Source organism: Zonotrichia albicollis, chromosome 8 (genome assembly GCF_047830755.1).
Source record: "Zonotrichia albicollis isolate bZonAlb1 chromosome 8, bZonAlb1.hap1, whole genome shotgun sequence".
NCBI lineage: Eukaryota > Metazoa > Chordata > Aves > Passeriformes > Passerellidae > Zonotrichia > Zonotrichia albicollis.
The window spans coordinates 24,520,028-24,533,724 of NC_133826.1; the positions used below are offsets into that span (position 1 = coordinate 24,520,028).

At 42.2% G+C, this 13,697-nt stretch overlaps 1 protein-coding gene across 5 annotated transcripts in view; it reads left to right on the plus strand.

The window, feature by feature from the left end:
- The window catches only part of HMCN1 (hemicentin 1), a 161,768-nt gene that overhangs the window by 50,285 nt on the left and 97,786 nt on the right, over nucleotides 1-13,697 (plus strand). For all 5 annotated transcript variants that reach the window (XR_012581424.1, XM_005487032.4, XM_074546292.1 and 2 more), the window contains exons 10-15: nucleotides 2,295-2,416; nucleotides 5,839-6,114; nucleotides 10,995-11,136; nucleotides 11,531-11,658; nucleotides 12,363-12,476; nucleotides 13,127-13,285. Coding sequence is in view for 4 of the 5 variants with exons in the window: in XM_005487032.4 (XP_005487089.2) it covers nucleotides 2,295-2,416; nucleotides 5,839-6,114; nucleotides 10,995-11,136; nucleotides 11,531-11,658; nucleotides 12,363-12,476; nucleotides 13,127-13,285 (941 nt within the window). In the remaining variant the exon portion in view is untranslated. The remainder of the gene's footprint in view (nucleotides 1-2,294; nucleotides 2,417-5,838; nucleotides 6,115-10,994; nucleotides 11,137-11,530; nucleotides 11,659-12,362; nucleotides 12,477-13,126; nucleotides 13,286-13,697) is intronic.

Consider the following 13,697-nt stretch of genomic DNA (forward strand, 5'->3'; position numbering starts at 1 on the left):
TTTTAAAACCTAAATGATTTATGAGTTGAATATTGTATTTCTATTGTGACAGTTGTCTGTGTGAAAATACCCTTAGAATGACTACAGGCTCAAGGTTCATGAGGAGAACAGACTTTGAAATCTGAATTTTTTTTTTTACTTTATTTCCAGAGGTACTATCAGCTCCAATAATAATTCCTAATTTTAAATTAAGAATATAAGTTAGGAAGAAGAAATTTTTGTCAAGTTCTAACAGTTTTGTCTTTCTACATTTCTGCATCCTGTGGTACCATAGTAAGAAAATTTGTGTTTTGCTTAATATCCCAGTGAACTTTTTACCAGTTACCTCCTGATAAAGGAGGTCAAGAGCAGTAGTTGAGCACCTCATTCCAGTGGACAGTGGGAGCTGAGCAGTCCATTCTGAATTAGAAATGGCAGATCCCACCAATCCTGCAGAGATTAGAACCAGCAAAAATAAGACATTTAATTCTGACAAGGAAGGCAATTCATGTAGTTAATCAAAATAACAATCATGATAATTAAAAATTTCACTGATAATCAACTGCTATTTGTGGTTCCTGTTCGAGTGTAGTAAACTATGCAGAATATATCCCTCCAAACCATGTGCTAGGAAGTGAAATTACAGATTTCATTTCTGCCTGTGAGCTCCCAGCTGGGTCTGGAGCAGCATGGTAGGGATGTCCAGGAGGTGAGGTCTGACACAACCCAAGCACCATCATGCTCTCTGCGTGACTGAGAGCCAGGGGTTCATCTGGGCTGGGGAGTATGAGTGTTTGTAGTTGCCCAGCTGCCCACACAAACAGCCCAGTCAGCAGATTACATGTACAGTAAAATGAATTTGGTAGGTAGAAGTGGTGCTGGAAGGTGCTGAATTATCCCATGACATGTGCTGTGATTTGTGTGCAGTTACAGCTCCTCACCCAGTGCCTGTGTGTGGAGCAAATGCCCTGAGCTATGTTAGTCCTTGCTGCCAGCGTTGGTTTGATTTCTAAATTTTTCTTTAATAGTTCACCACAGGTCTTTGTTTTGCCAAGCTGTTCCATGCCCCTGGGCACATTTCCCTTTGTGCTTCTGTTCTCAAGGCTTCCATGTTTGACATCTGGCATGTAGCACAAGTCAGGAAGGAAGCAGAACAGGATTGCCTAACCTCACTTTTAACATACTTTCCATGAAATAAAGGAGTTTCTCACTCATTATTTGGAAGAAACACCACCTTATTCTTTAGTGCTGGCAGTTGCTGCCATGTCCATGTGCCAGCATTGCAGTGGGAAATGTCATAGATTTGAAGTATGATATATTAGGCTATCTAGAAAAAGTATGAAGTAAGAGAGAACAAGTAGAAAGCCATTTAAGGTCACTGTAGGCTTTTTTCATTTGTGGTGTGGTTGGATTGTCTGTCTCATGGTGCTACAGCATTGACCTTCCATGCATATTCCAAGTCTCTTGTTCCTTCTGTATCCTTTAAGGGCTGATAAATCAATCTATTCAGACAAACAAAGGGGTCATTAATGTAGTGTTTTCCTGTAATGTGGCAATTACTTGCCAAAGCTCTCACAGATATTTTGGTGCTTATCAGTTTTGTTTGTGTGCCATAGCAACAGGCCATGGGGAGCGCTGGGATACTGCAGAACCACTGGTTTGCTCATTTATGTTGTCCTCTGTGTGTCTGCAGCACCAGAAGTTTATAAAATGTGGTTTTTTATCGTGAGAGACTAAGAATGTTTGTTTTGAAGCACATGTAAGCAGCCTACGTGGCTACAGTTTTATTCCCTTCTTGCTTTCACATTGTGTGTGATACCAACATGGTGTTACTGCCCAGCAGCCTTGGCCGTGCTGGGATCTAGATAATACCTGCAGTGGTTCTCTGGATTGCTGTACCTGTGAGTTTGGGAAGCTCAGGTGGGAGGATGTTGCCTTTGCTGGTAAGAGGCATGGGTTTGGTACCACACACTGGCTCTGCACAGAAACTTGCTGGTTTCAGGGAATGTGTCATCTCAGGTGGTAGATACAGCAGAGCACAAGCAGCTGAGGGAATGCCAGCAAATACACTGCATTTGGGTATTGTGTGACAACTGTTGACTTGTTAAAGGTTTAGTTTTTGATGTGCAAGTGGGACATTCTGCAAAATCTTAGGAGAAAATACCATCCATAAAGTGACATCCAGTTTGATTCATCAGAAGGTCTGTCATGCCTCTTGGTGATTGTGAAACTCTCTTATGCCTGCAGTCAGGAAACCAAGCTGGTGTAACTCTTGGTTCCTTGAGGGATTCAGTGGGTGCCCTTTTCTCCTGCAGAGAATCATCCAGCATGAGCTGGGACATTGCCCAGGTGTCCGTGTCCGACGAGGGTTTCTATGAGTGCGTGGCCAGCAGCACTGCGGGGACAGGACGCGCGCAGACGTTCCTTGACGTGTCAGGTGCGTCCCAGCCACCCTTCTGGGGTGGGTGACTTGGCTACAACACCTGAGAAAGGCACATGGGGCTGATATAATACATTCCCAGTTTTAAATGTATTTTAATTACTGTGTTTTTTCCTTACCTGTGTCCACAGGTGAGCTGAGGTTTATTCAACAAACCTGTTTTAAATATTAAATTTGGTTTTGTTTTAGTTCCTTCTATCGGTTGGACTTGCAGAATAGATCTGACCTGTAGAATCCAAAACCTAAATCTTAGATTTCAACTGTTCTTGTTCTTATTTCACTTTGTAGCAATTATATGTTGACTTGGTTGTATGTATGTATGATTGTATGTATTAAATCTTTAAAATGTCAATGTATGTATCTGTTATCTGATAGACAAGGAAGTAAGAAACTTCTGTTCCAATTTCTGCTTTTTTACAATACAAAATTTGGTAAATTGTTGGAAATCTCATCTATTATCTTGAATTTCTTACAAGTGGTAATAAATGTGAGGAAGTAAAATGAACGAGGTAAAAAGTAGGGCTTATCACAAAGATAATTTTGAATAAACAGTATGTTTATTTCTGTCTGTGGGTGGATGGATGAGACCCCTGCCCATACTATAGCAAATTTTGTCACTTAATTTTTCAGTTGCAGTGTAGACTGAGAGGAAAAAATAATTTCTGATTTGTAGTAAAAATCAATTCTATACAGCCTTGTGTTGGTGTTGATCAGATATGAGTCTTGGAGCAAGTGAAAACTGTTGCTGGTGAGCTGGAAAAACACTGGAGGAGATAATCTGTGACAGGGAGGAATGGGAGAACTCAGAACAACATTTTCAACTCAGGGTTTCATTTAATGGCTTGAAATTCAAGTTGTCTTGCATCGTATCTCTTGCAGTAGCTACTCCAGGTAGCCACTGCAGGTGGATTATGAATCACAGAATCACAAAACAATTCAGGCTGGAGGCACCTTTAGAAGTCATCTAGTCCAATTCACAGCTCAAAGGGAATTAGCTTCCAGGCTTGATTATGTTTTTCAGGAACTTGTCCAATCAATCTTTGAATGTCCCCAAGGGTGGAGATTTCACAAGTTTGTGGGCAGCCTTCAGTGCTTAACTACCCCCACTAGGAAAATATTTTGTATGTCTGGTTGGAATTTCCCCTGCTGCATGTTATGAACAAGGACTATCATCTTTTTTTTCCCCTCTCCTGTGCCCTGAGAACACTCTAATTGTGTATTCCCTAAAACAACCCTCTCAGTAGCTGAAGAGGGTGGCTCCATAACCCTTCACCTTCCCTTTTCCAGGCAAAGGTGTTCCTTTCATTGTACTATGAGCAAATTCTAAGAAACGAGTGTGATAGCATTGATTTTATGCAAGGCAAAGTTTGGAGAGAAAGAGTCCTCTTAGATCAAAGGATGCATTTGAGGAGAGGAACATCCTTTTATTCACATGAAGTAGTGAGTAGAAGGGAAGAGTAGCATCTGTCCTAACCCAAGTCCTGGTTCTAGAGCACTAGTTTATATTTTAGCCACAAAAATCAAGCAGAAAGGATATTCCCAGATGTTATTTCAAACCATGGCTTAGAGGGCAAGCAGTTGTGGGCATAAAGATTCTCAGTCTGGAAGCTGCAACTATTCTCTTCATCAAAAAGAAACGTGATGGAGAATCCTGACCTTTTTCTTGTGATGTTGGTAGCACTTGAAAACCAAGAGTAATAAGGGGGAAAATCCCATATCCCCTCGTTTACAAAGTACAAGAGATGGCCTGGAACTGAGTCACTCTGTAAACATGACAGTTTGTTCTGTTCAGAGCCCTGCAGAGGATTAATGGGAGGGAGATGCTTTGAAATCCTTGTGTACAAATATTTGCAAGAAAATTACTTGAAATTTCTTCTTGAAGCAAAGTAAACAATCTTTTCAAGTGTTCTTGGTTTACCCAGCTGACAGACAGTATAGCACAGATAATCCATTCTGGCAACTGTTGTGTGAAAGGTATTGGAGATGTGCCAACATTTTCTAATTTCACAGAAAGCAAGCACTTGAGTTTGACTCTTATTAAATCTTTAAAATGTCAAATGGCTCGTTAGCCTGTGCAGCACCCTAACTGAAGGGCCAAGAAGTGCTGGGGGATGGCTCAGTGTGAGCACTGCTGTGAGCAGTGCTTGGGGTAGTCCAAAACTTGTGTTGTCCCTCTAGACTGGCACTCAAAAGATGAGGATTCTGGTCCTGTACTGGCCTCATCTTTCTCTCCTGAGTTTAGGTAACATATTTGATGATAAGCCTGTGGAAAGCAGAAGATTTATTGTTTCTCCCAAGCCCACAAGTACAGGGGAGAAACTCCATTCAGTAAGCAAGTATAGCTTTCCCTGACTGTCCTCTGCAAGGGTTAAAGTCTATGGATTTGGCAATGGGGTGATTGCTGTCAGGACTTTGTTTGTAGGGAGGCAGAGCTGCACACCCAGCACGCAGTGCTGTGCAGGGATCCAGCACTGAGCTTGTGAACCTCATCTGAGACCCCCCTGGAGACCTTGAGGAGGAGGATTTATTGCTGGTTCAGGGCTTAGGAGTAACTTTAACCCTTAATAAATACAGATTTATTTTTTAAATTTGTTGTTATCCTTGCTTTTTTAGGATAGTTGTGTTTTAGTATGTACTGATAAAGATTTGGTCTTACTCTTACAGCTGTCTCATTTCTGCACAAGCATCCCTCTCAAAGTATTATTTATTAGAGTTTTCTTTGTTCAAGAACCAGTCTGGGGAAAACCAAATGGAATACATGTGATATTTTTAATGGGAATGCATAAAGTAATAAATAATTTATTTTCTTTCTTGAAATGTTGCCTCCTTGATCAGTAATATCTCGAGGGGCAGAATGACTGCTGCTATTTTAACCATTTGTGATTTCAAAGTTCAATTTCAGTGGAGTATTTGTGCATCTGCAGTTGTTCATCAGGAATGTGCAAATGCTGAAAGGTCACTCGTATTTGCTGGGAATGCCACGACGAAGGCAGGAATGATGCCCCTGACTTCATGTTCTCAGAAGGCTAATTTATTACTTTATAATACTATATTATATTAAAGAACAGTAGACTATACTAAAGAATACTGAAAGGATACTTACTCAATGCTAAAAAGATAATAATGAAAACTCATGACTCTTTCCAGGGTCTCAACACAGCTTGGCTGTAATTGGCCAATGCGTCAAAACAACTCACACCAGAGCCCAATTATCAATTCCCTTCAGGTAGACAATCTCCTACAATGCGTTCCACTTGTGAGCAACACAGGCACAGCAAATGAGATAAGAATTGTTTTCCTTTTTCTCTGAGGCCTCTCAGCTTCCCAGGAGAAAAATCCTGGGCGAAGGGATTTTTTCAGAGCATGTGAGTGCCCCAGTCGCTGAAATGTCTCTAACCCCGTTGCTCTCGTTCCCGCAGAGCCCCCGCCCGTGCTGCAGGTGCCCGCCAACGTGACGGTGCTGCCCGGGGCCGGGGCGGTGCTGAGCTGCCTGGTGCTGAGCGCAGGCCGCTACAACCTCACCTGGCAGCGGCACGGGCGCGATGCGCGCCTGCAGGACCCGCTGCGCCTCCGCGTCCTGGCCAACCTGTCCCTGGAGCTGAGGCCGGCCCGGCTCTCGGACGCGGGCAGCTACAGCTGCACTGCTGCCAACGAGGGCGGATCTGCCACGGCGTCTGTCTTCCTCACCGTGCAAGGTAAGGATGGGATACCACGCACGTGGCTCACTTGGCCGGGCTCCCTTTGGAACAGACTGCACACAGCCTTGGACAGGCCCATCCCTGCAAGTGTCCAAGGCCAGATGGAACTCAGAGCGACCTGGGATGGTCAAACGTGTCCTAGCCCATGGCAGGGGGTGGAATGAGAGGGGCTTTAATATCCCTTCCAACCAAAACCATTGTGTGATTTCATAAAAAATCAGTCAGAACTAAAAAAGGCAGCATGAGCGAGACCAAACAAATCTAGGTCTGAGCTTTTGCTGTATACCAGGAACAAATATGTATAACTGCAATAATTGGTATTGGACCAAATATTTTTAAGACTTTGAAGCACTGCAGGATTTTTTTTTCTATTTGCCTTGATTGCGTGGAGATTTGAACCTTGGTTCTTTGGTGCCTGTCTATGGGTGAGGAGTGACAGAACTCAAAATCTTACTGTCACTTTTAGGTGGTTCCAACAGATTTCTGCTTGCGATGCTGCTGGGCCGTGTTCTGTGCGGAGGGGGTACCATCATTAATTAACTTTTCTGCTCTAATTGTAGTAATTTGTTAGCTAATGGAAAACTTAGAATTATGTAAAAAAAAAGTTTTGAATGGAATAGCTTGACCTGCGGTGCTCCAAAACAGAGGCTGAAGGTGGAGTTGTAAAAGTTATTAAAGGGATGTTGTTTTTCCTGTATTGGTTCCTGAGGTAGAATACCTTGTGTAGGTACCTAGTAGAACCACTTGGGTAGGGCCTAGTACAAAATACAGCAGAATGAAGTGTGGTTTTTCAATATCTGTTTAAATTACCCTTAGATTGCTACAGCAGAGTTTTAACCTAATTTCTAACTAACTTAGATTTCTCTAACCTAAATCTTTAACCAAGCTGAAAGGAAAATAGTAATGAAAAAACCTCAACCCCCATGCATTTGGAAAACCTAGTTTTGAATTGTACGGTATTTTTCCATCAAGACACTCATTCAAGCATGTCAGAGGCATCAAGAGAAATGCTTCTCCCTCATTCTTCTCTTCCTGGGATTTAGGTTTTCCTCTCTAACATCTGTAGATCAGCTGGGAGCTTTAATACATTGACCAAATTGCTTCTGGTGTTTTTTTTCTAGTAAATCTAAGAGAGTTTTACTGCTGTCACAACAGAATATCAAGTTTCAAATCCTTTATATATGTGGAATGTTTGTATCAAATGGTTGGGAATTACATTTTGGCTGGTCCTGGTAGTGCTAACAGCTTTCAAGCATGTTTGAGAGAACCCTCTTGGGCAGCTCAGACAGCCTTAGCTGAGAGTCGGAGTGGAGTTTTCCCTGTTTTTCGTAAAGGATGCTTAGACCAGAATAAATACATAGGAAACACCAAGCTGCAGCTGAATTCAGCTTTCTGCAGTAGTGCCTGCCTCTTTTGTTGGGAAAAAGTAATCTACTGCCAGCTTTCCCAATGGCTGCATACAGAAACTGAATGGTATCTGAAGGGCTTGCAAGTACTGTTACTTGCGATCATTTTAATTTGCCTGGAAAAAATTATTTCCATCAAGCTGCAACATAGTCCTCTAGGCACCTGAAAAAGTAAGGAATCCCCTCATAAATTCATTTATGTTTCCATACAAGACCAATCTGATGGGAGGACTGGAGCAACTCACACTACATAGCCACTCTTGCACAACTCCAAATTTGAGCACATACTTGGTAGTCCTAGCACTCCATGGGCTTTATCAAACTGCATTCCAGGACCTTCCAGAGTGCTCTGGGCAGCACCCCCAGCCTACAGAGAGGCCCAAGTTTCACACAGGGCTGTGCCCTACCTGTGTTCTGGTCGTGGGGAGCAGTGAGAGATGGGGACAGTGTGTTCTCCTGAGCACAGCACACAACTGGGGCACAAAGTCAGCCCTGTGAAGGCTCCAGGCTGTACTTGCATAGATGCTGGCACAGGAGGCACATCAACATTCCATTTCAGAAACAGCAACATCAAACCCAACACTTTCAAAACAAGGGTTTACTACAACCCCCTTCAGCAGGAAAAGCAGATGCTGGGTTATTTTTAGAAGCACCAGTATTTGTTCTCTGCCTTAAATCACCCCAGAGAGAAAATGGGGATGAAAGCAGTGTTTATTCTCCTATGATCCGAAATTCAGAGATCTACATGGAGCTGGTCCAACAATAATAAAGGGCTTCAGGATGAATTTAATTTGACATTCTGAATTATTTACAACTACACAGAGCACGGACCCATCTCCATCAATTAACAAGGCTTCAAATTTCCCTCTTTGGCATGTTAATAATGACAAGCCCATAAAGCTGTAGCTCTTACATCTGGCCACCCTTTACTCTTTACTGCCAAATAAAAACTGTTTTTTGAAAACTACTCCAGGCCCTAACAAGCACTGCAAGCTGTACATCACAATCACACACTGAGTACCCCCAGAAATCTGATGGAAATAATTTTTTCCAGGCAAATTAAAATGATCGCAAGTGACAGTACTTGCAAACCCTTCAGATGCCATTCAGCTTCTGTATGCAGCCATTGGGAAAGCTGGCAGTAGATTGCGTTTTCCCAATGGAAAATTTTTCTGCTCCTTTCTCTGAAAAGATACAATACAGAAATAAACATCCTGGTCTTTCAGATCTCTCTCTAACTGATACTTAGGTCTGTGGATGCACACTGTGTTAATGGGCAGAGAGGAACTGGTTATAGCACTCTGAGATTTTTAAACACTCTGAAAATGGGCCTCCCCACCCTCACAGGGAACAATTCCTTCCCAGTATCTCATCTGACCTTGCTTCTGACAGTGGGAAGCCATTCCTTGTCTCTGTCCCTCCAGGCTCTTGTCCCAAGTCCCTCTCCAGCTCTCCTGGAGCCTCTTTAGGCACTGGAAGGGGCTCAAGGTCTCCCTGGAGGCTTGCCTTCTTCAGGTGAGCACCCCCAGTTCTCTCAGGCTGGCTTCAGAGCAGAGGGTTCCAGCCCTGGGAGCATCTCCCCGGCCTCCTCTGGAGCTGCTCCATCAGCTCCTTGTCCTGCTGGCGTTGGAGGCCCAGAGCTGGAGGCAGCTCTGTAGGTGGGTGGGGTCTCTTGAGAAGCTTCACACATGATCTGTGTTGTTCAAAAGGTTTCATTGTGCAGCCTTGAATGAGATGGGCACTGTAATGAGCTTGTGCTTCTCCTTTTATCTACAAATCTTCACCTCTGAGATACAGAGAACAAAGCAAAGGAAATTAAATGTACCTGACATACAAGAAAGCCCTTCTGTCTGCCTGCCTGATCCCTGGCATTTGGGCAAGACAAGATGGTCAAATGGTGACAATTGGGGCCTCAATGATCTTAGTCAATATCTTGATTATTACAGCTGTTTATATTGACTGTTTTCTAATAATTTTATTACAAATATAATACAAGTTAAACTTTATTTCCTGCTCTGCTTAATACCATGTGATATACCTGTTAATACCATGTGAAAATACTGGCATGGACAGTGGTGTGTTGCCAAAGCCTGGTGTGTAATTGCCATCAGAGCCAGTTTCCTAATCCCAACAGGAGAGGAGACCTTCCTGTGACCAGAGCATGCAGAATACCCCCAGCATCTCTTGGCAGGATGTCAAACCAAATAAAAATAGCTGAGCAAGCTGTGCACATCATGAGTCACTGGGGGACAGTTCTGTAACATGGAACCATTTCTGGCCCCTTCCTGCCCACTCGTGCTGTGTGCTTGCTCTTGCACACACTGCTCCTTAGCAGCCACTGAAATGTGTCAAGTGTCCCCATGGCCAGTGGGATGGGGTAATTCCCACTGGAACAAAGAAAGAAGGGCTGTGCAGAGCAGCCCTGCATGTGAGGTACCTCTGGGTTCCATGTGTTCAGCCTCTTGGACTCTCACAAATGGACCTGGACTTAGGCTTTTGTCCTGTGGTTTGTCCAGGAATTCATAAATACAGAGAGCTGAGCAAAAGACAAAGCTCCAAAGATGAAGAATGGTAGTACTTATTTTGTAACAGCCACTTTCACTGGTCTCAACTAACTTCATCCACGGGTGTGGATCTTCTTGCAACTGTGAGACAAAGTCATACCTACCATAGAAAGTGTCTGTTGCCCAAGTGAACTGCTTTGGTGGTCATTTTTTACTGAGGAAACCTGTCTAAGGATTATGGAATCACAGAATGATTTGTGTTGGGGACACCTTAAAGCCCATTCAGTGCCACCCTCTGCCATGGGCAGGGGCTCTTTGTCCTATTCCAGGTTGCTCCAAGCCCTGTCCAAGCTGGTCTTGGACACTTCCAGGGGTGAGGAGTCCACAACCTCTCTGGGTTAAAAATGAATGAATTCTGTTGAGTTCTCCAATTGGTTTTCTAGTGAAAACACCCTTGAAATCCATAACATCCTTTACAGTTGTTAACACTGCAGTTTCACTTCTCTTCCACTTGTGTGTCTGCACATATATTGTGACTTTGATTCTTATCCCTCAGGTTGCATTCTGACAATTGACCCACCGGAAGGTTTGTGGGTTTTAGTATCCGGTATTCTGAATAAATTTCATAGAATCAAAGAATGGTGTGTGTTGGAAGGGATCTTAAAGCTCATTTTGTTCTGACCCCTGCCATGGGCAGGGACACCATCCATGTTGCTCATTGTCTGGTGTTTGTCGAAGTTGACTCTTTTGCTGCCTTTTTAACCCTATCTCAGGAAGGCCAATGCCTGAATTCTGACCTAATGCCCCTTTATAAAGCTGTTTTAGTCTGAGACTTGGACTGTGCTAGTGGAAACAAGTGGTTGCTTTCTCACCATGTGGCTATTTGAAAGTGGCAATGAAGTTCTTATCATAACCTGTGCTTTCTAACAAGACATTTTTAAATGCTGTTTTTAATTTCTTTTGGTAGAACCTCCGAGGCTTGTAATTTCACCCAAGAACCAGACTTTTACAGAAGGTTCTGAAGTGTCCATCAGGTGTTCTGCCACAGGTTACCCAAAGCCAACAGTTGTGTGGACACTCAATGATATGTTTATCATTGGCTCCAGCAGGTGGGACTTGAAGTTGTCTCCATTTTTGTTTTAATATCATATGTGAGAAAGAAGGTTTAATAGTGCCAATATATTCTACTACTTCAACAGGAGTCTGTCAGTTTTGGAAACAGTACCTCAGTCTTTGCTTCGATAACTCTTTAATTGTATTACCTCATCTCTAACAGAGAAACACTTTAGTTCTATTTTCCAGGTTTTTTTACAAGATTAATTTGTGTACTTTTCACAAAATGTAGTACTAGATATAATAGTACTAATAGTGTTTATCATGGGGAAATAAACCCCAGAAACACCTGTTTATAAACCATCTGCTCATTCTGCTGTGGCTGCTTGGAATGTGGATATAATCATTGTTCTTTCTAATCATTTTGCTTGGTCCCTTGTGTGTTCCCAGGTACAGAATGACCCCTGAAGGCACCTTAATCATAAGAAAGGCAACTCTCAGAGATGCAGGAATTTATGGTTGTTTGGCAAGTAACTCAGCTGGGACAGAGAAACAGACATCCATCCTCACATACATCGGTAAGTGAGAAAGTGAGGAAAACTATGTATTAAAATTAAAAAAATAAACTAATTCATCATCAGGGAGGGGGAGCTGTTAAAATGAGTAGAACCCTGCAGAACATTCTGGTAGAAATTTCAAAAACCTCAGAAGGTATGTTGAACAGCTCACAAATGTCTCTTTTGCTTTTGGTTCAAACCCGAGTAGTATTGTAAGGTAGTATTTGGAGCTCTTTTCTTTCTAAAAAGAAAACTTTTTAGGGAAAAAAAAACCCTAAAAGAAAACTTTTTAGATTAAAAAAACCCTAAAATAGGGTCTTACTATGAGATAGACTGGGAACCCTGAGTCCTTTAGAAAAGAAATTTTGATTCTGTATCAAAATACTGTGTTAAAATATTGATAGCAGAGTATTAAACTATTTTATGACCTGCATCTAGCTGGAGGAGGAAAATGATTTCATGTTACTACTTTCTACACGATGAAGCTTTTCTGATCTTGTCCTTATATTTCATGTACATTTTGCATATGATTCAGGTGCTCTGGACCAGACTTTACTTTTCCTTGTTTCCCAGTGTTTATCTTCCACTTTAAGGTCTGTTTGACTTTTAATGCAAACATTCTTCCATATAACAAGAGAAAATTAGAGTCTTTCATGCTTTATATCTTAAAAATTGCCTGCACTTTGGGTGCAGAGCTTATTTTTTTCTGTCTCGTTTCTTTTTAGAGGGCCCAACCTTGACCGTAGTCCAGAGTGAAATTCTGGTTGGTCTTGGAGACACGACTGTTATGGAGTGTAAAACAACTGGAATCCCACCCCCTCAAGTGAAATGGTTTAAAGGTGTGCTCATTGCTTGGTGATTGAGTAATTTATTTAGCAGCAATATTTTAAACAATGATCAGGAAGTGACTTCATTTCTCTCAAGAGCATTATGTTGTATTCAACCAGTGACAGACCTGTGAAATTCTCTAAATCTAGAAGAAATGGCATTGACCTCTAGGGCATAAATTCTTACTTCTATTTAAATATGCTGAATTAACACACTGTAGCATAACTAATAATAATAGTAAAACAAAGCTGAGCCTCCTGCCTGCTTACATGAGGTTTGTTCTTTCAAAAAACATTTAGCTTTATGGTACAAAAATCACAAAATATTTTTCTCTAGCCCTTATTGTTGTGTTTTCATGTAGCCTCTAATTAGGGAAGAAGTACAGCCTGACACACTGTCCTAATGCTGATCTCTGTCCAGAGATACTTGGATTTGTCTTTGCCTTGTGGAACCAATAAATTTAAAAAAGATGTATTTAGTGTAGTAATGAACGTGTCCTCTCAATTGAGTGGGAGTCAGAGTTCTCCTCTCCTGAGTTCGTACAGCTGCTATGTTGTGAGCTAACTCAAACTTGGACACTGTTTTGTGGGGATAATTTTGATAAATATAGGTATATATTTGATGTAAACAGTTATATTGCTGTTTTTCTATCTGGACTTAGGTGACTTAGAGTTGAGGGCATCAGCATTTCTCATTATTGATGCTCACCGGGGTCTTCTGAAGATCCAGGAAACACAAGACCTGGATGCTGGTGACTACATGTGCGTGGCCACCAATGAGGCAGGGAGAGCTGCTGGCAAGATAACTCTGGACGTTGGGTGTAAGTAGTTAAAACCTGCATGGGGCACACTCAGGTTGCTGAGTTGCTGTACTGGTCAGGGAGTGGTGCCTTGGCTCCCCAGTTCTTTCTAACAGATCTGTGTGTGTGCTGGGAACACCTTTTGGTGGTGTGGGTTAAGCAGCTTCCTTGTCCCATTTGGACTCCAGCTTGGAATCATTGAATAGTTTGTGTTGGAAGGGGCCTTAAAACCCATCTGTTTCCAGCCCAGTCTTACTTCTTTTGCAAAGTAAAGAAGTTATGGGGAGGAAGAGAGGCACAGGAGGAGGAAGCTGTTAAAACCTCAACCTAACAAAATTCTCAAACAGAATTAATTACAAAAACTTGAGTTACTCTGTGAGGTTATAGTAATTTAGCCCTTCCTCTCCTCCTTTCCTAATTCTTTCCATCTGCC